The 27,422-nt window shown below is 48.3% G+C and overlaps 1 protein-coding gene and 1 long non-coding RNA gene across 2 annotated transcripts in view; one reads left to right on the plus strand and one right to left on the minus strand.

The window, feature by feature from the left end:
• The window catches only part of LOC148774699 (uncharacterized), a 97,391-nt gene that overhangs the window by 30,520 nt on the left and 39,449 nt on the right, over nucleotides 1–27,422 (plus strand). The window lies entirely within an intron of this gene.
• On the minus strand, nucleotides 9,920–15,541 carry TMEM238L (transmembrane protein 238 like). Its single transcript, XM_088828459.1, has 2 exons — nucleotides 15,114–15,541; nucleotides 9,920–10,229 (listed from the first exon to the last, which is right to left on the minus strand). Exon 1 carries the CDS (start codon nucleotides 15,539–15,541, stop codon nucleotides 15,197–15,199), a length of 345 nt encoding a protein of 114 aa, XP_088684585.1. The 3' UTR covers nucleotides 9,920–10,229; nucleotides 15,114–15,196.

A 27,422-nucleotide genomic window follows, 5' to 3' on the forward strand; every position in this document is an offset into this window, starting at 1 on the left:
TATACTATCTAGATTGGTCATAACTTTCCTTCCAAGGAGTAAACATCTTTTAATTTCCTGGCTTCAGTCAGCATCTGCAGTGATTTTGGAGCCCAAAAAAATAAAGTCTGACACTGTTTCCTCTGTTTTTCCATCTATTTCCCATGAAGTGATGGGACCAGATGCCATGATCTTTGCTTTCTGAATGTTGAGCTTCAAGCCAACCTTTTCACTCTCCTCTTTCACTTTCATCAAGAGGCCTTTGAGTTCCTCTTCGCTTTCTGCCATAAGGGTGGTGTCATCTGCATATCTGAGGTTGTTGATATTTCTCCCAGCAATCTTCATTCCAGCTTGTGCTTCTTTCAGCCTAGCGTTCCTCATGATGTACTCTGCGTATAAGTTAAATAAGTAGGGTGACAATATACAACCTTGACGTACTCCTTTTCCTATTTGGAACCAGTCTGTTGTTCCATGTACAGTTCTGACTGTTGCTTCCTGACCTGCATATAAGTAATGCAGTTTAATTTTCATGACATACTCATAATCACAAAAACACACCACTCTACAGACCTTTCTCCCCAAAAGCCAGTGCACAGGGTCCCTGGACCTGCCTGGGACCCAGAGGTCTGGTCATTTCTGTTTAAACCCCTCCCATCTCCCCTAGACTCCATACTGCCATGACCTAATGTAGGTACGATACCTCCAGTGGCTTCCAATTTACATGATTTGAAATCATTTGCAATACAATAGTAGGCTGTGAACACATGACATTAGATTGACTCTGCTCTCAGCGGAAAAACAACTAATGAACAATGGAAAAACAAATGGTCTTTTGATGGGAAAAAAGAGAAAGAAGAATTATTTAGAATGTTTATCATTCATTCCTTCTGTGAGTACTTGCTGAGTATCTGTGCTGTGCTGTATGCTGTGCTTAGTTGCTCAGTCGTGTCTGACTCTTTGTTAGCCCGTGGACTGTAGCCCTCCAGGCTCCTCTATCCATGGGGATTCTCCAGGCAAGAATACTGGAGTGGGTTGCCATGCCCTCCTCCAGGGGATCTTCCTGACACAGGGATTGAACCTAGGTCTCCCACACTGAAGGCGGATTCTTCCGTTTGAGCCACCAGGGAAGCCCAAGATTGCTGGAGTGGGTGTAGCCTATCCCTTCTCCAGGGGAACTCGCTGACCCAGGAATCAAACTGGGGTCTACTGAGTATCTACTATTTGCCAAATATTGTTCTAGGTGTTTGGAATATATCAGAGCCAAAAAGACAAAGATCCCTGCTATCAGGGTGCTTACCAAAGTAATTATATTGCAACTCCCTAGAAAGAGCCCCCACAATCTGCCTTGCCCACCCATCAACTTTGTTACTCCTGTAGTCAGTTGTTGCCAGCACATCCCCTCTGCAGCCTCCTTGTTCCAGGAGGCCGGCACCATAGAAAGTATCTATAGCAAGGGGAGGTGGGCAAGATGGAGGAGTGGTATATTTCTCAGAACACCCCAAGCTGGACTTGGGATGGACTGACACTTTGGGCAGAGGGGATGAAGAAATTAGTGTCAAAAGCACAGACAAATGCAAGTGATCAGTTATCTGGTGGTGGACCAAGGAGAAGGACTTGGGATGAAGTTGGTGGGTATTGTACATATGTGTAAATTGCAGGAAAGCATTGTGATCAATTGACAATATCTGCTGTGGACTCTGGAATGGGGAGTAAAGGAGCTAATTACTCTCTTAATCCCTGTGGTAAAAATTTGAAATCCCTCTCTCCCTAACTCCCTTCCCTCCTGCCCTTCCTCTAATGATCTGTTTTCTGTTCCTGTGGCTTAGTTTTCTTGAGTTTTATACAGAGGAAATCATACAAAATGTGCTCTTTTGTAAGTTCATCAGGTTTCTTTCACTCCGTGTTACAATCTGGAGATTCATCGTCATCGCTGGCTGTATCAATAATTCATTATTGCTGATTCGTACTGTTCCGTTGTATGATATACAACAATTTGTATCTCTGGTGACCTGTTGAAAGACTGATAACTATTCCAGTTTTGGCTATTACAGATAAAGCTGCTATAGTCATCTGGGTACAAGTCTTTGTACAGATGCAGATTGTCTTTTCCCTTGAGTAAATATCTAGGACTAGAATGACTGGATTACATGATAGGGGGTTGTTTTACTTAAGAAGCAGCCAACTGTTTTCCAAAGTGGTTGTACCATTTCACATTCCTGTCAGCAATGCACGAGACTTGCAGTCACTCTATATCCTGGCCAATGATTGGTGAGGTCGGTCTTTTAAACTCTAGTTCTCTGAATATGTGCATCAGTTCAGTTCAGTTAAGTTCAGTCACTCAGTGTGCATAGGGATGTTTAAATCAGTATTTTAAAAACAAAGTTTAGGTTACTAATCTGAGACTTTCTTTTCTAACACAAGAATTTAAAACTATAAACTTCCTCTGAGCTCTGCTTGAGCTGTATCTCACAAATTTTAAGTTGTATGTGCTTTTTTATTCAATTCAAAAATGTTCTGATTTTCCCTTTGAGTTATGGACTCTTTACAAGTGTGTTACTTAGTTTCCAAATATTTGGAAGATTTTCTAGATATCTTTATGTAAATGGCTTCTAATTTAATCCTATTGTGGTGAGATAATATGCTTTGTATAATTTCAGTCGTTTAAAATTTACTGACACTTGTTTTACGGCCCAGAATATGGTTTGTCTTGGTGAATGTACTACTGTTGTTAGATGGGCTGTTCTATAAATGCCAGTTGGTCAAGTTGGTTGGTAATGTTCCAGTATTGTATCTCCCTGCTGATTTTTTCTCTCTACATTTTTTTAATCAGCTATTATGGCAGGGTGTTGAGATTTGCAACTATCACTGTGGAGTTGGCTGTTTCTCATTGCAGTTCTATTAGTGTTTATCTACTACATGTTGAAACTTTATTATCAGGTACATATATGTTTAGGATTGCTATGTTATGAATCCATCCATTTATCACTATGAAATGACCTTCTTTATCTCTGGTCATATTCTTCGCTCTAAAATCTATTCTGTCTGACATACTGTAGCCACTCCAGTCTTCTTTTGAATAGTGTTAACATGGAATATCTTTTCCAACTTTTTTCTCTTAATGATTTGTGTCCTTATATTTAAAGTACATTTCTTGTAGGTGGCATATTTTGGTCTTTTTTTAAAAATCAAATCTGACAATCTCTGCCTTGGGGGTGTTTCAACCACTTATGTTTAATTGTTGATATGGTAAAGTTTATCATCTTGTGATTTGTTTTCTATTTGACCCATCTGCTATTTATTTTCTCCAGCTTTATTTTTTGTCTTCTTTTAGAAATTGAATAACTTTATTATCCACTTACCTTTTCTTTGCTGGTTTATTAGCTATAGTTAGTTCAGTCACTCAGTCATGTCTGACTCTTTGGGACTCCATGGACTGCAGCATGCCAGGCTTCCCTGTCCATCACCAACTCCCAGAGCTTGCTCAAATTCATGTCCATCGAGTCCGTGATGCGATCCAACCGTCTCATCCTCTGTTGTCCCCTTCTCCTCCTGCCTTCAATCTTTCCCAGCATCAGGGTCTTTTCCAGTTATTAATTACAAAGTCTGTTATAAAAATCTATTTTCAAATAGTACCTACCGCTTCATGTATAGTATGATTATACTTCAATTTGTCTCCTTCTGGCCTTTATACAATTTTTGTCATGTATTTTACAAGCAGGTAAAGTAAATAATTTGATCATATTGAGTTTTGCTTGTAAATTTGTTATGCAACATCAGAGTAACATTTAGTCTAGAACTAATGCTCTCCACTACTGAGGCAAAAGCCTTCTGAGTACTCTGCTTAATGCATGACTAATGTGGGTTTTCAAAGTGGTTTGTGGTACCAGGCTCTGTCAGTTGCTGGTGGCATGGCCTTAGCCGAGTCACTTAGCATCCTGGACCTCAGCTTGCTCACCTCTGCCCTGAGATGCTTCAGTTGACCAGTGTCCCAGGCAATGAAAGGCAGGCCCATCCAGCCCAAAGCAGTAGGACAGCCTTAGTCATTCGAGGGGAAGAGGGATCCATCACCTGCCTTCATCTCCAGGCTCCCATGAATTCATGTCTGAACAGGGGGTCTATAGGCAGAAATGGGAGAAGTCATTTCTTTATCACCTAGAAACGCAACTGGGCTCAGAGATGACCTGATTGAGGGGAATAGGGGGTTATTCCACAACTCGGCCACAGCTGTCACCTTAGCCTGGCATCTTGTAGGGGCTCCAGTGTGTTTAACAGTGGAGACTGAGGATGACTCCAGTGTTTGCAGGAGGAGGAGGGTCTGGGGTCTGCCAAGGGGGTGGGTCGGGAGGGAGCAGAGACACTAGCCACTGCCCCAAAGCCTCCCTGGATTAGGGCTGGCTTGTTCATGAATCTGTGAGATGCCTTTTGGAGAAACCCGGAAACAGGGGTGGGTGGGGTGAAGTTCCTGGAGGGGGCAAAGTCCTGAGTGACTGAAGCAGGAGCCTGCAGACGTGTTGTTGATTGCCTCCCTGTTTCCTCCTCCTGCCTCTGTTCACTCTGGCAGCCGAGGTCTGGGATCTCTCATTTCATCTCTTCTTCCCCAGGTCCCTAGGGGTTCACGATGGTTGTAATGGATTGTTTTAAATGTTTCAAAAACTCTAATGGAAACCATAATACATCTGTTTTCTGCTTTTTGCAGACACAGTTATGGATGCATTTGATTAATAAATAATGGGGAAATGAATTAATTATTCCTTAATGATTAGTCTCTTCAGCAGACAGCCTATATCAAGACAATATGGGAGAAATGGGAGAAAAATAATAAAGCCGGTCTCAGTATTGAATTGGTCAGAAAGTAACATAGGATCAGAGGCTCTTTAGGGTTCTTTCCAGGCCCAAAACCCTTCTAGAAAAAGGCTGCACGGTCTAGAACTGCCCAAGGCAGGTTGTACCAGTGGTTTGGGGGAGTGAGGGAGGAGAAAGGCATGTTACAGCTATTTTTTCCCATCTCTGCATAATCTTATTAGGCCAAGAGGTGGCATGTATGAGAAGCACATCAGGACTCTCTTCTGAGTCACCATACCCCAAGCAGAAATTAAAAAAAAAAACCACTGAAACTCAAGATCAAGGTGAAGTCTGCCTGCTTAAATACTAGGTTGGCCAGAAAGTTTGCTTGGATTTTACTCTACCATCTTATGGAAAACCTGAACGAAACATTTGACCAACCCAATAGAGCCATTCAGCCCAGTGGTTCTCAAGCTGTAATGTGCATCACAGTTACTAGGAAGACTTTTTATTTTTCCTTCTCTTCCTTTAAAAAAAAATGTTTTTTAAAATTTTTTATTGGAGTATAGATGATTAGGGCTTCCCTGGTGGCTCAGTGGTAAAGAATCTACCTGTAATGCAGGAAGACTCAGGAAACTCAGGTTTTGTCTCTGGGTCAGGAAGATCCCCTGGAGGAGGAAATGGCAACCCACTCCAGTGTTCTCGCCTGGAAAAATCTCATGGACAGAGGAGCCTGGTGGGCTACAGTCCATGGGGTGGCAAAGAGTCGGACATGACTGAGCACACATAGCCAATTAACGATGTCGTGATAGTTTCACGTGAACAGCAAAGGGTGGGAAGACTTTTAAAAACAGACAAGTGGGCCCAACTCCTAGAGTTCCTGGTTGGAAAGGTCTGGGGCGGGATCAAGAATTTCCATGTAGAACATGGTCCCAGGCCAGGCTGCTGCTGCCGGTCCAGGAAGCACAGGTGAGAAGCACTCCTATTTCCCACTTGCTCACACTCCCTCAGAGCCTTCTCTCCGTTCCCTCTGGACTTTTCTCCTGCCTCTTCCCTCCTTCTTTGTCCATCGGCTCCAGCAGCTTCCCCCTCTTGACTTTCTTTTGAAACAACAGGAAACTTAATTGTCTTAAAAACTGAAATGCAGAAGAAGCAAGAAGAAAGAAAAACCACCCCTGGCTGGCAAGGGACATGAGTGGCAGCTGACTCAGGACAGCATGGGCTGGCCAGGATGTGAGGTCCCTCAGAGCTGACAGAGCCACCCGGGGCTGGTCCAGCCTGGCCAGGACTCCATGCGACAGTGGACGAGGCAGCTGTGGAGGAGATGGGTTCAGCTGGGGGGCAGCCTCCAAGCACAAGCTGGGCTTCAGAGCTCCTTCCCCATAGAGGATCCAGGACTTGAGTGTGCACTGGAATCCCCAGGGCTTGGAGAGCCTGGCTGCAGGGCCCTTTCGCCCGAGGCCTTTCAGTTCAGGTCTGGGATGGAATCCGCAGTGTAGGATGAGCTGGTCACCCAACCAGGGCTGGAGCCCTCACCCTTCTTAGAAATTCCCAGTGAGGCTGACCTGCTGGTCCCAGGACCACACCTTGAGAGTCTCCCTTCATTGCTCCAGGCGACAGCAGAGGCTAGAATGGCTGCAGTAGCCTGGACTCTTCAGAAGGGCAAAAGGAGAAGGGGGCAACTGAGGATGAGATGGTTAGATGGCATCACCAACTCAATGGACATGAACCTGAGCAAACGCTGAGAGATGGTGGAGGACAGGGAGGCCTGGCATGCTTTAGTCCATGGAGTCACAAAGAGTCAGACACAACTAAACGACCGAACAATAAACAACATTAGCACCTCCGTGTGTTACTTTTCTGCCAGATATGTGTTGGATGTGCCCGAGTGACAGTGTATGGGCCTTGGTATCTTATATAGGTCTTTATCCCAAGCTTTGCCTAATCCTTCTTACAGCCCTTCTTCCCTGAGGTGTGGGGAAATGCAGGACACTGGGCATGCCTGTGTGAAGTAGTTGTTGCTGAACCACACTTGGCTTCCTGACTCTCTTTTCCCTTATTTAGTGATAGTGTTAATTGCTCTCTTGTCTCTTTGTGACCCCATGGACTGTCGCCCACCAGGTTCCTCTGTCCATGGGATTCTCCAGGCAAGAATACTGCAGTGGGGCGCCATTTCCTCCTTCAGGGGATCTTTCCAACCCAGTGATCAAACCTGGGTCTCCTGCCTTACAGGCAGATTCTTTACCATCCGAGCCATCAGGTCTTTACCCAGAAAGTTCTTTGGTCCTTCACCTAAATACATTTTGGAACCGGCCTCCACCTTGAGGGGCTCAGCTTCTGATCTACCTCCTCCACGACACTGTAATTTTACTGAGAGATGAGTTGACTCAGAGGGGCTTTAAGGCTATTGATTGGGGTGGGTTGCAGAGCTGAGATGGACCAATCCTGCTCCCTAGTCATCTGCCATCTGCCCTGGCTTTGTGGGTCCCTGTGGGTCCTGTCTGCAGTAAAGCGTGGAAACAAGGTTGTGTGAAGTATAGACTTGATTATTAGTGGCAGTCTTGACTGTAAAAAGCTTTACAGGTGACCAGTCCTGCAGTCCTGGAGTCATTAGGCATCTGAGGAGGTGACCTAAAGTTCATAGTTCTGTTTTGACTTCTACAAAAGGGGAAACGATACTCTGTGAGGTGTTTACATTCAGGAGGTTGTGAGTCTCAGAAAGTCAGCACTGAATGACACCTGGTCCTGTGACTGTGATGTCATTATTGTTATAATATTATCCCCTAACAGGCCGGGATCACCTGTAAGGTCACTCAGCTTGTAAGTGGCAGAGTGGACTGAGTCAGGTCGCTGAAAAAGACCAGTTGTCTCTCAAGGGAAGAGATAGGAAGAGGGGCCATGAGGGCGGCAGGAAGTGTTCCATGCCCAGCTGACTGGGAGGATGAGCCCTGATCAGACCTGGCTCAGCTCTGTGTGGCCCTGTCTGGTGGAAACGCAGCCCCTCCTTGTCCTCCCCTTGCTTGCCCTGGGTGGTGGGTGCTCACGGGCTCACGGCCCTGTCACCTGCAGTGACACAGAGCAGTGTGGAAGCCTGATCAGGGTCACATTCCTGGTGCGCGGCACAGCCAGGGTGAAGCACGAGACATGCTGGTTCATGACTCACCGGCAGCGTGAGGTGCTCACCTGCCCTGGCTGCTGCCCAGCTTGCTCCAGCTGCCCGGGGCTCCGCAGGGCTCGGGAGAGTCTGTCAGCAGCTTAAGGTGGGGTGGGGAGGGTGGTCAGAGAGGGCTCGACAGGCAGCCTGCAGACTAGGCCCCGGTCCTGGCTTTGCCGCTCTTCAACTGCTTGAACTTGGGAAACTCAGGTCACCTAAGGCTTCAGAGTCCCCTTCTCTAAACGGACAGGGTTATTCAAGGTCCTCACTCTTCAAAGTGTCTTAAGGACTCTTTAAATGCAGCAGTGATACTGCCTGGTGCCTGTAAGAAATGGAAGCCCTCCCTGAATTAAAGTCTTCTTTCAATGAGACCCCCAGTGGATCTGCATCCCGCTGGCAGGGTGCTGCTCCCATCATCTCTGAGATGGAGTGTGGCGCTTGTGGCCTCTATTTCTGTGCCATCAGGGATCCCTGAGATACTATCCTGCCCTGGCAGACACTCAGTTACAGACCAAGCCTTGCCCCTATGGGAACACCCTGACTTTGCACACACATTGCCTAAGTGTGCCTTCTCAGTTCTGGCTCTTAACCTGGGTCCCCAGGTGGGTGCATGTGTGCTAAGTTGCTTCAATCGTGTCCAACTCTTTGTGACTTTATGGACTGTAGCCAGCCAGGTTCCTCTGTCCATGGGATCTCCCAGGCAAGAATACTGGAGTGGATTGTCATGCCTTTCTCCAAGGGATCTTCCTGACCCAGGGATCGAACCTGGGTTCTCCTACCATTGCAGGCAGATTGTTTACCGTCTGTGCCACCGTCTGAGGAGAAGCCCTCAGGTTCCCGAGTCCAGCCTAATTCTGAGAAGCCAGGCTGGTGGCCGAGTACAGAGCTTCCAGAAGCTTCCATGGTGTCAGAATAACCCATGTACTGTCTCCATCCACCTGGTTCTGTGTGTTTCTTCCCAAGAGGTGCTGAGCTGAATATATGATTCCAGAATTTGCACAGAGGCCAGTGAAACAAAGAAGAAGTTGCCCTAAAGCTGGGAGTTTGGGTATTGTTATGGAACCACATAGACCCAGAAACAGGTTGTGTGTGTATGTGTGCATCCTAGGTTGCTTCAGTCATGTCTGACTCTTTGTGATCCTATGGACTTCAGCCATCCGGGCTCCTCTGTCCATGAGATTCTCCAGGCGAGCATTTTGGAGTGGGTTGCCATGGCCTCCTCCTGGGCATCTTCCCTACACAGGGATCAGACCCATGTCTCTTATGTCGCCTATATTGGCAGGCAGGTTCTTTACCACTAGCGCTACCCGGAAAGCCCCAGAAACAGTAAATGTCAAGTTAAAACAAAAGGCCAGTTGACTTTTTTATTTGGGTAACCACCTCACACCATAAAAGATCCGAGGCAGCTTCTAAGAAACACATACTCGGTTAGGGTGAGAAATAAATAAAAAGTACAAAATGAGACCATGGAAAATATAAATTAGTGATGATGAACTTGTGAAGGTTGACCACCCCCCCCCCCCCGCCAATTCAGGTACTCTAGTTGGGTTGCACTGAATTAGATGCAATGGAATCAAGATAAAAATAGAATACTGATTTTAGGATCAAGAAATGAGCGACTCAAGGGCAGTGCAGCGGAGCCCAGCTTGCTTCTCAGAAAAACCCCAGAGGGCTTCAGTTGACCGAAAGCTTGACGTGAGCCCCCCGACATGGCCCAGCTGTGCAAGTCAGGGGCAGCATTGGTGGTTCCCGGTGTCCCGAGCCAAGGAAGGGGCCTCTGCCCTCAGCACTGGCTCTGCGTCTGCCTTGTCAGCCGGCCAGTTGAAATATGCACCCATGTCCTGACTGGACGACAAGGAAGGATGAGTGAGGTAGACAATCCAGGGGCTCACACGGTGTGTCTGAAGAGCCGAAGGAGCAGCAATTCCATGTGATGCGTGCTCGCAGAAATCTCATTTGGACTTCTATACTTGGTTCCAATATATTTTTTTAAAGGAACAGTAATGAGAGGAGCCTTGGAGGATGGGACTTCAATGTTGACTGCCCAAGCCAACAGTGGAGTTATTGCCATAAAACCCCACTGTGCGAATGTTAGGGGCTCTCCAGACCCTCACAGACAGTTGGGGCACCAGCAGCACTCAGCCAGTGACCAGAGGCAGGGGTGCGGGTGTCTTGATGAAGCCTGGCCCTCGTAGCCATCCCTGGACATCCTGCCGGGTGTTTTGAAAGTCTCTGGTTCCTGTGGATTCTGTTACAGGAGGTTCTGCAGAGACTGAGTGTCTGTTTGCTGCTTCGCCATCAGACGGCACCTAGGCTGAATAAATGAAGATTAAATAGATCAGTCCGAGACTTGAACCCGTCAACTCAAGCCTGGACAAGGTGAAACAAGCATGCTTCTCAGAGCCTGCTGGACTCGGGTGTGAATTCTAGTGCTGGCCCTTGACAGTTTCAGGGCTAGTTTCCGGAAACTACCTTGAGACTCAGTTTCCTCGCCGGTAAAATGGGGATCTGAAGCCCAAACCCACAGAGTTGTAAGCATCAAATGACATCTTAAAAGTAAGTGACGAGCCCAACGAATACTGACCCACCTTCCTTGCCTCGGCCATCCCACCTGCTTCAATCCCGTCCACAGTCCTATCTTCAGCCCCTACCTCCACCTCCATATATGAGCCCCTTTCTGAGGCTCTGCACATTCAAGGCCTGTTGGGCAGTTCTGCTGATCAGTATCCCCTGCACCCCCAGTTCTGCATGTGCAGAGGAAAACACCCGATTTTGGGCAAGCCCGTGCCTTCCCCTGACCTCTCCTGATTCCATGGTGGCAGTGTTTTCTGAAGCCTGTGACATGACCACTCCCCCTCGCCCTTGAGGGAGACTAGGATGTCTCCTGGGCGTCTGTTGTCCACCCACATGGTCTCTGTCCCTCTCCCCTCCTCCCTGCAGCCATCACTTTGGTTCAGTTTCTTGTTATTGCCCCTGCTTTCAAATGCACCCCCTCACCCGCCCCTGCATTCTCCATGCCTCTTCTCCCCAGCCCCTGCTGCAAGGGACACCAGGTTGCTCTTCCTCAATCAGAGCCTTGCTGAGTTGCCCTCCAGACCACGGAGTCATCGAAAGTCCCTCCTTGCTTTCCAGGTGCCAGTTTCCTCATCTGGCTTTCAACATCCTCCAAGTTCAGCAGTGAGGGCCCCGAACCCCGGTCACCGGTGTCTGCACACCTTTCTGGGCCACCCTTTCATTCTTCCTTTCCTTTCTCTCTGGGCCTTCCCAGGTGCCGGCTCTGCCTGGCATGCTCTTATCTGTTGCTCGGGACCCAGAAGCTGAAGCCACGCATCTCCCCCGCTTCTCCCCCAGCCCTCGTCCTCATCTGGGCTTTCAGGCCCCTCTGAGACCGTGCTTCTTCCGTGTACTTTTGCGAGGTCCTGTGCACTTGCTTGCTCTGTCCTTCTAGACCAACAGTTCCTCTGGGACTTGGAGAAAGTCTAGATCTTCCTGTAGCCCCAGAGCACGCACTGCACAGGTAGGCAGTCCTTTCCAGCCGGCTCTGCTCTGGGGCAGCCTCACTGGCCCCTCTGAGGCAGAGAGGAGAGCCTGTGGGTGAGAAGAAGTGCTCTTCCCAGGGCTCGGGGCTGGCGCCTTTCCACACCTTTCGGCATTGGTTGCCGGGGGTGGAAGTGCTTGTTGCTGTGGAGGTGTGTTTCTGGCATGTGCGTGGTAGGTGTGAGGGCCTGTTTGTGTGTGAACAGGGCAGACGGGATGTGGAAGCCTTGTGAGTGTGAGGTTTTTATGTGTGTGTGAATGTGTGTGCAGCGGGTGAGAGCATGTGACGCGTGTGCGTGCGTGGGGTGTTGATGTGTATGGACGGTGTAGGTGAGGAATGTGGGTGTGTGTGGGCAGAGTGTATCAGGGATAGATTGTGTGCGAGTTGGGTGTGTGTGATGGGAGAGGTTGGTGTGCACGTAGAGTGTGTGCCTGTGGGCATGTTTATTAGGGGACGCGGAGGGGGTTGTACATTTGGAATGTGTGCAGAGGGCAGGGACGTGAGTACATGTCTGTGGTGTGCTTGTGTGCATTTTGGGGGGAGTGTAGACTCACCCCCTCTTGTGAATGGATGTGTCCTCCCCTGCCTTTGCAGGAACTTTATCCACAAGAGATGCCCAACCAGGAGAGCGTGGAGCGAGCAAAGCTTTGGAAAATAGTGACTGAATTATAAAACCGCTTGGTACATAGTCGAGGGATAAAAACGAGCTGTTCATCCCAAAATTCCTGGAATGTCTTTGAGGTTTTAGAGACTGGGTGGCCCTGCCCCGTCCTGACTGCTGCCTGGGGGGGCGACCTGCTTACTGGTCTTTGGTAGGTGGGGTGGGGGTGTCCTAGCAACCACCCCACCAAGCCTCTGGGGCACGCACTCTTCCCTTTGCTCCACTCCGAGGACTGCGGAACTGGCTGAGCCAGTTATATAAACTGCCCATAAATCGTGAATATGGTCAGAGAGAACATCAGGGACACAGGTCACAGAAAGGAAGTGGGTGGGTCGAGGCATTTCAGAAATATATTTTAGCATCAAAACTTGGGTTCAAATTCATGAAGTCTTATGTCAAAGTCTGGTATGAACCTTCATACTGGAAACCCCATGGCTCTGGTGTGTGGGGCAGGTGGTCTGTGGGTGTTTTGCCTGCCCACTGCCACCCCAGCCCCCAGCAGCCTCTGCAGAAAACAATCTGAAACCTCTCCTGGGGACCAAACCTTCCTACTCCAAGAGGGATGTCGGATGACTTGCCCAAGGTTGTCCAGGGGGTGGTAATCAGCCCCTGAACAGTGGGTCCTGGCCAGTTGTAACCTGTCACTCTGGGCGGCCCAGATACCATCAGGGATGCAGGGTCCAAGCTGAGCTGGGTGGAAGGGCCAACTGACTCTCGCGTCCTGTAGAACTCAGAGTTGGGGGACTGAACTGGTGAAGGAGATATTTGCCTGATTGTGCTCAGTAAGACCACAGCGGGCCCACAATTTTTGACATCCCTTTGAGCCCAAATAGAAGCCTGGAGTTCTGGGGCGAACCTCACCCATGTCCACTGGGGAATCTAACGCCATATGCTGCTGCTTAAGGAATTGGTTGGGAAGGCTTCAGGGATGTCTGTCTCCGAGGCAGGTCCCACCCCGCTATAATGGGCTGGCTACCCGCATCAGGACACAGGTTTATTTGAGGGCCCCTTGTTTCATCAATTATCACTCATACGGTGCAGTATGCACATGAACTTAATCTCCGCAGCACCCTTGTGAGGGTGGGGATATCATTAGCATCATCTCTGAAATAGAGGCTATTATTAGCACCCTCTCCATTTTCCAGATTTGGAAACTAGGTCACAGAGTCATAACTAGTTTATAACTAGTCTGTAACTTGCCCGGGTCTTATAGCTAGTAAGAAACAAGACTGGATTCAAACTAGACAGTCTGAATCTTGACCCGAGGTCTTCATCACTGGGTTATTGAACTACTTTCAGTTCAATGAAGGGAGGGTGTGCGGGACAAGGAGACTGAACTGGGGACCGCTTGTTTAGGCGAGCGACTGAACTCCCCAGATGGGCTTGCAGGGGTCACCACCATCATTGTCATCTGTGCCTTTGGCCGAGGTGGTCTTTTGGAAACAGATCAAATTATGTCAAGTGCCTACCCCCTCCTACACCTCTTTAATGACTTATTGTTCTTGAACTCACTACTAAAAGGATTTTAGGCCCTGCCTGGTCTGGCCTCCCCCTGCCGCGGGGCCCTGAACCTCCCCTGCAGTTGCCGCCTGTCCTTCAATCACTCTGCTGTCTTTTCTTTCCTGCTACCCCAGGGTCTTTGCTCAAGCCACCTCTTCCCTCTGTAAGACTCCACCTTCTGGGTCAGTTTCTCTACTGAACATTCCCAAGGAGCAATATCCCTTTTCTTCCTAATCCTCACCAGACTCTTATTGTATTGACGCCTCGTTGGTGAGGCTATTTGACTCATGTCTATCTCTCACCTGATGGGAATTCCCTGAGGATAAAGAGCTCATGTGTTTTACTCTTCACAGCATCCCCAGCTCCTTGCACAGTGCCTGATGCATCCTTGTGTTGCAACACCAAGGGCAGGTCATTATCCCCAGTTAACAGATGGAAATGTAAATAGGGAATACTGAAGCGTGATGCCTCCCGAGCAAACAAGTGGTGCTGCTGTGAGCAGGACCCAGGAGCTCTGACTTCTCATCTCTGTCCTTTCACCTGCTGGGGACAGTTCAGTCTCCCCTTCTGAAACCTCTCCACACCACTGTTGCCTCACCCCCTTCCAAGGGTCAGGTGGAATCCCCCAGAAAAGACAGTTATTATTGCCTCCTTCCCACCCGAAGATGACCTTTGCTTTCCCATGCAGCTATCAAAAGGGAGTGCCCAGCTGTGCCTGGGGGCAGGGTCCAGCCCACCTGGAGGAGGGGATGATGACCCAACTAATCAGGACCCCAACTTCAGTCCTCTGGGGAGATCTGCCCACTTCTAGTTCAGGGTTGTAGGGCTGAACCAGCTCTGTCTTTTGCATTCCATGTTCACGTGAAACACCTTATAATTATCTGCCTCCCTGGTTACACACGGTCAACCCAGTGCTGGCCCAGCTGGGATGAAATGGTCAGTCACGGTCCCTCGGCTTCCCGGTCTCTCTGGCTGGCGGGGAGTGGGCAGGTGGGGCGCTGGTAGCCTGGGAGCATGGGGTGGGGTCAGGACTGAGAGAGGAGGCAGGTGCGCTGAGGCGGGGGACATGGAGGCAGGTCCTGACCCCTTCCGCATGTCCCATCTGGACAGATGCAGGAGGAAGGAAATGAGAAGGGCCATTCTGGAAGGTTCTGCTCCGCTTCCTCCAGCAGCAAGCAGCACTCAAAGTTCTCCCCAGCAAGCATTCTCCTGAACAGAGTCCAGGTGGGCTCCTCGCTCCACATTCTAAGCTGAAGGGATAACTTCCTGTTCCACACGGCAGGACCCTTGTGGTGGGTCCGAAGTAATAGTGTCTGTGGAGACCCCCTTTCCAGTTTCCATGAGTAAAGGGGTCCCCAGGGAGGGAAGCACCTGCCCCTGGAACCTAGGTGGACAGAGTCCCCAGCCGGGGAGTAGTCCTCGGGCCACCTGCCCCTTCAGTCTCCCCCCTGTTCAGTCCAGCCTCCTGCCAGCCCTGCAGGCCGGTCAGGGGCACTCACCTGGTCCCTGGCTGGACAGCATAGCCCTGCGCTCCTCCACCTGCCAGGAAGCCCGCGTCCCTCCTCCTCTGCCCACGGCCAGACTACAAGTCCAGTTTCTCAAGAGGTACCTCCATGTTCAGGGTGTACCAGGCAATCCAGAAGAGCAGGCTGAAAGCCAGGATCAGGGACCCCGTGTAGATCAAGAAGTCCCAGAAGTCAAGGGAGGCAAAGATGCCCACGAGCAGAAGGACCAGACCCACGACATCGAGCAGGAGAGCCAGGCCAAAGAAGAGAGCACAGCGTCCGAGGCGGCACGTTCCCCACAGCTTCCCCAGGAGCATCGCTGGGAAGGCAGGGGCGGGAGGGGCCTGGCTGCACTCCCCAGGCCAGCCTGCATGGGCAGGGGGTGGTGCTGCCAGCCTCTGCCTTCTCTCCCCGCTGGGCATGAGCAAGCAAGACAGAGAGAGCCGCCCTTTCTGGAGCCACACGGAAGTACAGGTGGACGTCCCTTTATGAGCGCCGCAGCCAGTGGGGCAAGATATTTCTTAACTGTTTCATAGCTCAGGTGTGACCCTGATGGAAGCAGCCTGACATCACCACTGGTGCAGCCTGACAGTGTCGTCCCCCGGGGGCCAAACGAATGGCGTGGCAGGGGAGGGGTCTGGGTGCCCTTGTGGGTCTGGAGGACAAGTTGTCCTGGCCCGTGGCCTCTCCAGTCCTGGGCGGGTCCTCCCGGGCTCCTGAGATGTGCAGTCGGCTAGGGGCTTCCCCCCACCCCTGCCTTCTGCCCTACTCTTCTGGGCGGGGACGGGAGGCTTCATGTAAAATTTAGAGAAGAGGGTTTGTCCATGTAAATAGATCTTGAAACTGTGCTGTAAGAAGCAGTCCATGTCAGCAGCAGGAAAAGCCTGTGTGTCTTGTAGCCCCCAGGCCCAAGCTGCCTGGAGTTGGGCTGTGCCCTCTGGCCTGAAGGCAGATCCTGGGGAGGGGTGGCGATGGAAAGGACCGGGAGGATGGGGCAGGGACACCAAAGAGGGAGGGGACGCATGACCTCAGTCTGGGTGGGCTGGGTGTGGACCAGAAGGCAACTCCAGGCCAAGATCAAGAAATGTTTACCTGGTTCTCTGGCAGTGTGTGTTTTCCAGACTGACTGACTCCTTGTTTGCTTTATGTGTTGGGGCCGCTGCACGTGATCCTGAGGGGTTATGTGTGAAACAGGGTGTCTTATCACCCAGCCCCTCCCAGGGTGTGGTGGAGAAGTGAGCGTCGGCTGAGAAACACGCTGTACTGAAATCGTTTCTGCTTTTTCTTTGGCCTTCTCCTGTGGATGAAAATGGCTTCCCAGGTGGCTCTGGGAAGATAAAGAATCTGCCTGCAATGCAGGAGATTCAAGAGACATGGGTACGATCCCTGGGCTGGGAAGATCCCCTTGAGGAGGGCACAGCGATCCCCTCCAGTGTTCCTGCCTAGAGAATCCCACGGACAGAGGAACCTGGCGGGCTACAGTCCACGGGGTCACAAAGAGTCAGACACGACTGAAGCGACTGAGCCCACGCATGCACGTGGATGAAAATAAACTCAGGGGGCTTCAAATTTAGTTTCCTACAAGTAAACTCAGCAGGATGAGTGAGAAACTTTCAGGTAAAAAGCATCGCGGAGGGAGAGAGTGTTTTAAGTTATAGATTTTAGGATCTGAAACACAAGACTTGTCCAAAGCCAGGGAGCCAGTCTGGAGCATCAGCATCTCGAGAAATCGCTAAAGCCAAGCCCCTACCCTGTATCCACACTGTGTCCCCAATCTGTCCTCAGAAGGGATTAGGTACCTACACAAGAACACCTCCCAGGACACAAGAACACCTCCCAGGGCAGGAGAAGCCTCAGCTCTTCCCTTCTGTTGTCCCCAGCTTTGACTAGAGAGAGTCTCTTGGGAAGAATAGTTGAGGGACAACCCTGTCCTCTTTAGGGCCAGGAGGAGGGCCTCTAGGGTGTGGGGTGGGCAGCGCCAGGCTGGTGTGTCCCCGCCTGCCTGTCCACGGGTTCCCAGGCTCCCAGGCAGTGTCTGGTGTACATGTGTGTGACAACAACTTTAGTGTGAAAATTTCTGGATGCCAGGAGGTCTCTGAGCCCTGGGCCACCCGAATGGTTGGTCACCATTCTTCTGTCTGACATGGGGGTCAAAGGGAAGCTGGTGTGGGGAGGGTAGGGTGGGGGTTGAGGAAGAGTACATTAGGAGCTTGGGTTAACAGAAGCATACTGGTGTTCAGTGTTAGTTGCTCGGTTCTGTCTGATTCTGCGACTCCAGGGACTGAAATCCACCAGGCTCCTCTGTCCAGTGAATATTCAGGCTTGATTTCCTTTAGGATTGACTGGTTTGATCTTGCTGTCCAAGGAACTCTCAAGAGTCTTCTCCAGCAACCACTGTTCGAAAGCATCAATTCTTTGTTTGAGTGATAAAATATGATGGAAAAAATTACAAAAACGGGGAAATGCAAGAGAGCAGGCATCTGTTATGCTTTCTAAACCATGAGTGTGATGTGTAGGGTGCAGCTAGATGCCTGAACCCCAGGCAGTGACTCCGGGGGCTGGTCCCTTAGGGCCCTCTCCCACCCCTCCACTTCTGGGAATCCCTGGGGCTGGCCGCCCCGACAGCTCAGAGGGATCTCTGTCTCTGCTGTCACCACACAGTCCTGCCTCCTCTTGGCCATGGGGACCCGGTCACTCCCTTAGCAAAGTCACCACGGTCTGTCATGCCTGTGATGTCACACCTCTTCATGACCTGGATCCTACAGTTCAGGCAGAGAATGAGACAGGGACAGGCCAGGCAGGTGCTGAGCTGACCCAGAGCCACAGTTCTGGGCCTGACTCTGGATGACAAAGGCTCAGTCACTGCCTGAGTGGCAGGGCTTGGATGCTGAGCAGGTCTGACCACACGAGCCTGTGCCATTCATCAGCTGTGTGACCTTGGAAAAGTCACTTGCCTTCTCTGGGCCTCGATTTCCTCATTGTAAGATAACCCCTTATTTCACAGGATTACTGTGAAGATTAAGTGAGTTCATAGGTGTAAAGTGCTTGGAACCTGCAAGCTGGGACACAGACAAGTGTTACCGTATGGTTGTCACTGGTGTCTTTTTTATTACATCCTTTTTGCCAGGGTGCTTCTATAGGGAGAACCCCAGGTTGGGAGGGACCTGCCACCAGCTCTCTTGTACCATCATCCTCTCCCTTTTATAAGTCTTGGCTTCACCTGGGGCAGCTCCCTGTCCCCCTGTCCCTCTGCCCCCACACCCTACCCCACTAGGTCCATGCTGAGCCCTCCCTCAATCCTTTTGGTTATTATTTACATACTTATGGTTATTCTGGGTCTTTGTTGTTGTCCAGATGCAGCAATCAGGGCCTGCTCTCTAGCTGTGGTGTGGTGGCTTCTCTTGCTGCTGATCATGGGCTCCAGGGTTCTCAGGCTCAGTAGTTGCGGGCCCCGGGGCATGTGGAATCTTCCTGGACCAGGTATTGAACCTGTGTCTCCTGCGTTGGCAGGCAAATTTTTAGCCACTGGACCACCCTGCCTCCATTTGTGATGGCTACAGGTTCATCCTTGATGAAGCCATTGACCTCGTGAAATGCTTTTCCAGTCCCCACTCTCTCATCTCTACTGCAGCTGCTCTTTATCATCATTAGTCTCAGATCTCTCCACTTGCTCTGCTCTTCAGTTCAGTTCAGTCGCTCAGTCATGTCCGACTCTTTGTGACCTCATGGACTGCAGCACTCCAGGCTTCCCTGTCCATCACCAGTTCCCAGAGCTTGCTCAAACTCATGTCCATGGAGTTAGTGATGCCATCCAACCATCTCATCCTCTGTCATACCCTTCTCCAGCCTTCAATCTTTCCCAGCATCAAGGTCTTTCCCAGTGAGTCGCTTCTTCACAGCAGGTAGCCAAAGTATTGGAGTTTCAGCTTCAACATCAGTTCTTCCAATGAATACTCAGGACTGATTTCCTTTAGGATGGACTGGTTGGATCCCCTTGCAGTCCAAGGGACTCTCAAGAGTCTTCTCCAACAACACATTTTAAAAGCATCAATTCTTCGGCGCCCGGCTTTCTTTATAGTCCAACTCTCACATCCATACATGACTACTGGAAAAACCATAGCTTTGACTAGACTGACCTTTGTTGGCTAAGTAATGTCTCTGCTTTTTAATATGCTATCTAGGTTGGTCATAGCTTTTCTTCCAAGCAGCAATTGTCTTTTAATTTCATGGCTGCAGTCATCTTCTGCAATGATTTTGGAGCCCCAAAAATAAAGTCTATCACTGTTTCTATTGTTTATCTATCTATTTGCCATGAAGTAGTGGGACCAGATGCCATGATCTTAGTTTTCTGAATGTTGAGTTTTAAGCCAACTTTTTCACTCTCCTCTTTCACTTTCATCAAGAGGCTCTTCAATTCCTCTTCGTTTTCTACCATAAGGGTGGTGTCATCCGCATATCTGAAGTTATTGATATATCTCCCAGCAATCTTGATTCTAGCTTGTGCTTCATCCAGCCTGGCATTTCACATGATGTACTCTGCATATAAGTAAAATAAGCAGTGTGACAATATACAGCCTTGATGTACTCCTTTCCTGATTTGGAACCAGTCTCTTGTTCCATGTCCAGTTCTAACTGTTGCTTCTTGACCTGCATACAGATTTCTCAGGAGGCAGATCAGGTGGTCTGGTATTCCCATCTCTTGAAGAATTTTCCACAGTTTGTTGTGATCCACACAGTCAAAGGCTTTGGCATAGTTAATATGGAAGAAGTAGATATTTTTCTGGAACTCAGTTGCTTTTTCAATGATCCAACGGATGTTGGCAATTTGATCTCTGGTTCCTCTGCTTTTCTAAATCCATCTTGAACATCTGGAAGTTCATAGTTCATGTACTATTGAAGCCTGGCTTGGAGAATTTTGAACATGATTTTGCTAGTGTGTGAGGTGAGTGCAATTGTGCAATAGTTTGAGGATTCTTTGGCATTGCCTTTCTTTGGGATTGGAATGAAAACTGACCTTTTCCAATCCTGTGGCCACTGCTGAGTTTTCTAGATTTGCTGTCATATTGAGTGTAGCACTTTCACAGAATCATTTTAGGATTTGAAATAGCTCAACTGGAATTCCATCACCTCCACTAGCTTTGTTTGTCGTGATGCTTCCTAAGGTTTACTTGACTTCATATTCCAGGATGTCTGGCTCTAGGCGAATGATCACACCATTGTGATTATCTGGGTCGTGAAGATCTTTTTTGTACAGTTCTTCTATGTATTCTTGCCACCTCTTAATATCTTCTGCTTCTGTTAGGTCCATACCATTTCTGTCCTTTATGTGTTCATCTTTGCATGAAATGTTCCCTTGGTATCTCTAATTTTCTTGAAGAGATCTCTAGTCTTTCACATTCTATTTCTTTGCATTGATCGCCGAGAAAGGTTTTCTTATCTCTCCTTGCTATTCTTTGGAATTCTGCACTCAAATGGGTGTATCTTTCCTTTTCTTCTTTGCCTTTAGCTTCTCTTCCTTTCTCAGCTATTTGTCAGGCCTTGTCAGACAACCATTTGCCTTTTGCATTTCTTTTTCTTGGGGATGGTCTTGATCACTGCCTCCTGTACAATGTCATGGACCTCCGTTCATAGTTCTTCAGGCACTCTGTCTATCAGATCTAAATCTATTTCTCACTTCCACTGTATAACCATAAGGGATTTGATTTAGGTCATACCTGAATGGTCTAGTGGTCTTCCCCACTTTATTCAATTTAAGTCTGATTTTGGGAATATGGAGTTCATCATCTGAGCCATAATCAGCTCCCAGTCTTATTTTTGCTGATGAGATTCTCCATCTTTGGCAGCAAAGAAAATAATCAGTTTGATTTTGGTATTGACCATCTGGTGATGTCCATGCATAGAGTCTTCTCTTGTGTTGTTGGAAGAGGATGTTTGCTGTGACCAGTGCATTCTTTTGGCAAAACTGTTAGCCTTTGACTTGCTTCGCTTTGTACTCCAAGGCCAAATTTGCCTGTTATTCCAGGTGTTTCTTGACTTCCTACTTTTGCATTCCAGTCCCCTTAATGAAGAGGACATCTTTTTTGGGTGTTAGTTCTGGAAGGTCTTGTAGGTCTTCATAGAACTGTTCAACTTCAGCTTCTTCAGCACTACTGGTCGGGGCATAGACTTGGATTACCATGATATTGAATGGTTTGCTTTGGAAATGAACAGAGATCATGCTGTCATTTTTGAGATTGAATCCAAGTACTGGGTTTTGGACTCTTTTTTGGACTATGATGGCTACTCCATCTCTTCTAAGGGATTCTTGCCCATAGTGGTAGATATAATGGTCATCTAAGTTAAATCCACCCATTCCAGTCCATTTTAGTTCACTGATTCCTAAAATATTGATGTTCACTCTTGCCATCTCCTGTTTGACCATTTCCAATTTGCCTTGATTCATGGACCTAACATTCTAGGTTCTTGTGCAATGTTACTCTTTACAACATTGGACTTTCCTCTCATCACCCGTCACATCCACAACTGGGTGTTGTTTTTGCTTTGACTCCATCTCTGCTCTTCTCCAGTAGCATATTAGACACCTACTCTTATGTTTGTGTATGTGTGTGTGTATGCTCAGTCATGTTCGACTCTTTGAGACCACATGGACTGTAACCCGCCAGGCTTCTCCGTCCATGGAATTCGCCAGGCAAGAATACTGGAGTGGGTTGCCATTTCCTTCTCCAGGGCATCTTCCTGACCCAGGGATCGAACCTGAGTCTCTTGCACTGAAGGCAGATTCTTCACCATCTGAGCCACCAGGAAAGACTAGTTCCTTTCTTAATCCCATTTAATTAAAAATTACTTTAAATGTGTAGTGTGACATGGACCATTTTTTAAAAGTCTTTATTGAACTTGGTACACTTTTGCTTCTGTTTTATGTTCTGGTTTTTTGACCTTGAGGCATGTGGGATCTTTATCTCCCCAACCGGCGATAGAACCCATACCCTCTGCATGGGAAGGTGAAGGCTTAACCACTAGGCCACCAGGGAAGTCCCTAAAAAATTATTTTTTGAAGTTATTTAATGGTAGTGAAATATGCACAACATGAAGTTATCATTTTAACTATTTGTACCTGCACAGTTCGGTGGCAACCATCACCACCATCCCTCTCCAGAACCTTTTCATCTTCTTCAGATCAAACTCTGTCCGAATGAAACAATAACTCCTCATTCCACTCTCCCCAGACCCTGGCAGCTACTACCCTGCTTTCTGTCTCTGTAGATCTGACTGCTCCAGGAAACTCACATGAGAGGGATCACATTACTCGTGTCTCTTAGTCAGTGACTTATCTCACTTAGTACAATGGCTTCAGGTTTCCGCCACAGTGTAGCATGCATCAGGATCTTCTTCCTTTTTAAGGCAGAATGAGACTCCACTGTATTATGGACCACGTTTGGTTTATCTGCTCATCTGTTGATGGACACTCGTGTTGCTTTCGCCCTCTGGCTATTGTGAATAACGCTGTTGTGAACAAGGGTGAATGCATATCTGTATGAGTCCCTGCCTTCAATTCTTTTCAATATATACCTACAGGTGAAGTTGTTGGATCACAGAGGAGTCACTCTTTCTTTTGAGAAACTTCCTTTCCGCTTTCAATACAAATGGCACCGTTTTCCATTCCCACCAGCAATTCATGAGGGTTCCAATCTCTCCACATCCTCAGCCACACTTGCTGCTTTCTGTACTTTTGACTATATCCTAATGGATAAGAAACAGATGCCTGTTTAACTGGATGGTTACTTTTATAGCACCTGGTACATTTATGGAGGTAATTTGTTGAGTTTTCCATCTCTCTCGCTAGCCTGGGCATCCCTTTGAGTTGGGGAGCGGCTCTGCTTTCTTGTAACCCAGCACCCACTGTTTATGACTGGATTCATTTTGTAACCCCTGGGAACCCCCAGCTACTGGGAAAGCTGAGAGTGACTCACCAGAGTTCCCCCAGCTCTGCACAGATCCCTTCATTGTCCCTTTGCAGCTTTCATCTCCTGCTTCCTCCCTGTTTCTGAGGAACTAGTGCTCCCACAGCTCCTTCTGAAGCAAAACACTTCCAGAGGACACCCTAAAGTTTTATCACACGGCAGAAACGGTCTACTGGGCTGCTAGTTTTCCTTTTCGTGCCCTTTAAGTTTGCCATCTAGTAGGTATATTATGCTTGTTCAGTTGTTTCAGTCATGTCTGACTCTTTGCCACCCCATGGACTGTAGCCTTCCAGGCTTCTCTGTCCATGGGACTCTCCAGGCAAGAGTACTGGAGTGGGTTGCCATTTCCTTCTCTAGGAAGTATATTATGCTTATACTATAAACTATGGTGTTGGTCCAAAAAAAAAAAAAGGACTAAATTTTAGTGGATATGAATGTGTTTCCACAAACTCAAGTCTACAGAAAAATGTCACATTGCTTAATGTTTAAAATCAAATTAAACCAACCTTGAATATTAAGTACAACTTTGATCTTGCAAAGTTGATAGAAAATCCAGTCTCGGTAAATACTAGAATCTGTTGTCGTCAGGGCTTGCAAAGTCCCCAGCAGCTTTCTGCAGAGTACAACCTTTAAGGAGCGCCCTCGGGAGTTCAGGCCACACCAGCCGTGCTTAAGAAAGGTAGTTGCCTAGGGCCTCCTGACATTTTTTGCTTAGTTACTCAGTAGTGTCTGATCCTTTGCGACCAAATGGACTGCAGCATGGCTGGCTTCCCTCTCTTTAACTGTCTCCCAGAGTTTGTTCAAACTCTTGTCCATTGAGTCGGTAATGTCATCCAGCCATCTCATCCTCTGTTGTTCCCTGCTCCTCCTGCCTTCAAGCTTTCCCAGAATCATGCTCTTTTCCAAAAAGTTGGCTCTTCGCATAAGGTGGTCAAAATATTGGAGTTTCAGCTTCAGCATCGTTCCTTCCAATGAATTTTCAAGGTTTATCTCCTTTAGGATTGACTGGTTTGACCTCCTTATAGTCCAAGGGATTCTCAAAAGTCTTCTCCAGCACCACAGTATGACATTTTGGATTTCAGTAAATCCAAAGACATCACTCCAGGATATCTGCTGGGTTTGATGCTAGAATCCTCTGTCACCATTTTTCTCGCCTCCCGCAGGAGCAGTTACCTGCAAAGCCTGTTTGTGAAGCTGCACAGGGCTCAGATGTCTGTGACCCTCTCCCTCTCCCAGTCAGGCCCAGAGCCAAGCCCCTGGCCTCTGCTTGGGTGCCTCTACCCTCCAGCTCCATGTCCAGCAGCCTCTCCACCATGGGTTAAGCTGGGGCTGAGCTCAGCTCTCTGGAGTTGTTGAAACTCCTTTCCATACAAAGTCAGCTAGAAGTGAGCAAGGGAAATGTAGCGACTGCCTGCAGGGAGTTTCAGTGTGGTGTTTCTGATCTTCATGGCACTTTCCTTAAGGTCATAACCAGCTCAGGCCTTTCTTACAAAATATCATTGACTGGGTGGTTTATACAATAGATGTGTGTTTCTCATGGTTCTGGAGGCTGAGAAGTACAAGGTCCAGGGAAGATGAGTTCCTGGTTTGCAGATGATCACCTTCCTACCATGTGTTCATGTGGCTTTTCCTGGGTGTGTGGGTGTAGAGAGACAGCTGTCCTGTTTCTTCCTGTTTTTATGACGTCATTAATCCATCCTGAGGGTGTCACCCTCACAGCCTCATCTGAACCCCATTACCTGCCAAAAGCCCTACCTCCATATAACATCCCCTGGGGAGCCAGGACCTCAACATATACATTTCGGAGAGACACAAAGGCGCAGCAGTCTGTACCATTTCCCTTGGTGACTTGGATCCCGGCTCCTGGCACGCAGTGGCTCCTCCCCGCAGAGCTGGGAGAATAGGCCCACTTCCTATTAGGTCCAGCCCAGGAGAGTCAATGCCGATTCTGCTCCCGTGAGCCTATCATGTGGTCACACCTGGACCTCAAGTGTCCCCGGACGTGTGGACCTGATGGGCCAGCTGCTTCACCCCTCACTCTAAGGGGAAACATGGATTTTTCTGGACAGTGAGTGAGCTGCCTAGGCCTTAAACAAATGGCCATCCTTGACAGATAGAAATTGTAGGCTTTGATTAGGGCTTCCTATGGATATGGGTTTGAGTGAACTCCGGGAGTTGGTGATGGACAGGGAGGCCTGGCGTGCTGTGATTCATGGGGTTGCGGAGAGTCGGACACGACTGAGCGACTGAACTGAACTGAAGTGGTGCTAAGGTGATGCAATGGCATCTGGTCCCATCACTTCATGGCAAATAGATAGGGAAACAATAGAAACAGTGACAGACTTTATTTTCTTGGGCTCCAAAATCACTGGAGATGGTGACTGCAGCCATGAAATTAAAAGATGCTTGCTCCTTGGAAGAAAAGCTATGACCAACCTAGACAGCATATTGAAAAGCAGAGACATTACTTTATTAACAAATGTCCGTCTAGTCAAAGCTATGGTTTTTCCAGTAGTCATGTGTGGATGTGAGAGTTGGACCATAAAAAGAGCTGAGCGCCAAAGAATTGATGCTTTTGAACTGTGGTGTTGGAGAAGACTCTTGAGAGTCCCTTGGACTGCAAGGAGATCCAACCAGTCCATCCTAAATAAAATCAGTCCTGAATATTCATTGGAAGGATTGATGTTGAAGCTGAAATTCCAATCCTTTGGCCACCTGATGCAAAGAACCGACTCATTTGAAAAGACCCTGATGCTGGGAAAGATTGAAGGTGGGAAGAGAAGGGGAAGACAGAGGATGAGATAGTTGGATGGCATCACTGACTAGCTGGACGTGAGTTTAAGCAAGCTGCAGGAGTTGGTGATGGACAGGGAAGCCTGGCGTGATGCAGTTCATGGGGTCTCAAAAGTCGGACATGACTAAGTGACTGAACTGAACTGAACTGAAGTGGCTCTAGTGGTAAAGAACCATCTGCCAATGCAGGACACTAAAGGGACATGGGCCAGATCCCTGAGTTGGGAAGACCCACTGGAGGAGGGCATAGCAACCCACTCCGGTATTCTTGTCTGGAGAATCCCCATGGACAGAGGAGTCTGGTGGGCTACTGTCCATGGGGTCACAAAGATTCGCCCATAACTGAAGTGACTTAGCACGAATGCACGGTTGATTGGGATGGATTGTGGAGCAGAGTGGAGGCAGGAGTCAAAAAGGTCGGAATGAAACTGTTGGCTGGTGGCATCAGGCCCCCATTCACCAGACAGCACAGTACACGGTGAACTCCTCAACCTCCCAATTCTCTTTTTCCAATCAGCTCACACTTAGTTGTATAGACCTGCATTCTTTCCTTATGTAAAACCATTCAGGAGAATATACTGCCTGGTGTAGTCCATTAACATTAATAATGACTAATATTTAGGGTTTAATACATAAAAGCCTTATGTATATTATCTCAATTAATTTTCAGGAAGAAGCAGGCACTTTTATTAACCCCATCTGCAGTTGTGAAGATGGGGGGTATGGATGAAAATAAACAGTAATCCAAAAAGATATCTACACCTCCATGTTCATCCTGATATTATTTATAATAGCCAAGATATGGAGACAGCCTGAATGCCCATCACTGGATGCATGGATAAAGAAAATGTGGTATATGTGCAATGGAATGCTTGTTGTTGTGCAGTTACTAAGTCATATTCAACCCTTTGCAGTCCCATGGACTGTACCTGCCAGGCTCCTCTGTCCATGGGATTCTCCAGGCAAGAATACTGGAGTGGGTTGTGATTTCCTCCTCCGGAGGATTTTCTTGACCCATGGATTGAACCCACATCTCCTGTGTCTCCTGCATTGGCAGGCGGATTCTTTACTGCTGAGCCACCTGAGAAGCCCCTAAATAAATATTACCTCCATAGAAAAAATTAAAAAAAAAAAAAAGAGCACACACATACACACACACACTAAAATGGAGGCAGAAATGAAGTAAGCTGTCCAGGGTCAAAGACCAGGCAAGACCAGATGGGACATGAGCCCAGGTGGGCTGTGTCTAGAATCTGTGCTCCTGACCAGTACAGAATCCTCTATGTTTGTAAACATGCTTGCTTGCTTGCTAAGTCACTGTGCGACCCCATAGACAGCAGCCCACCAGGATCCCCTGTCCCTGGGATTCTCCAGGCAAGAACACAGGAGTGGGTTGCCATTTCCTTCTCCAATACGTGAAAGTGAAGTCGAACTTGGGTCACTTTAATTTTAACAAATGTGGAGGTTGAAAACTGGGAGAAAGAGAACTGAGTGTCTAGGTGTCTCTTCCCATTAATGATTCTAGGTTATAGAACCCTCTGTAAACTGA

The sequence above is a fragment of the Moschus berezovskii genome, chromosome 20, assembly GCF_049115385.1.
Source record: "Moschus berezovskii isolate FMDL1 chromosome 20, NW_MosBer_1.0, whole genome shotgun sequence".
NCBI classification, from domain to species: Eukaryota; Metazoa; Chordata; class Mammalia; order Artiodactyla; family Moschidae; genus Moschus; species Moschus berezovskii.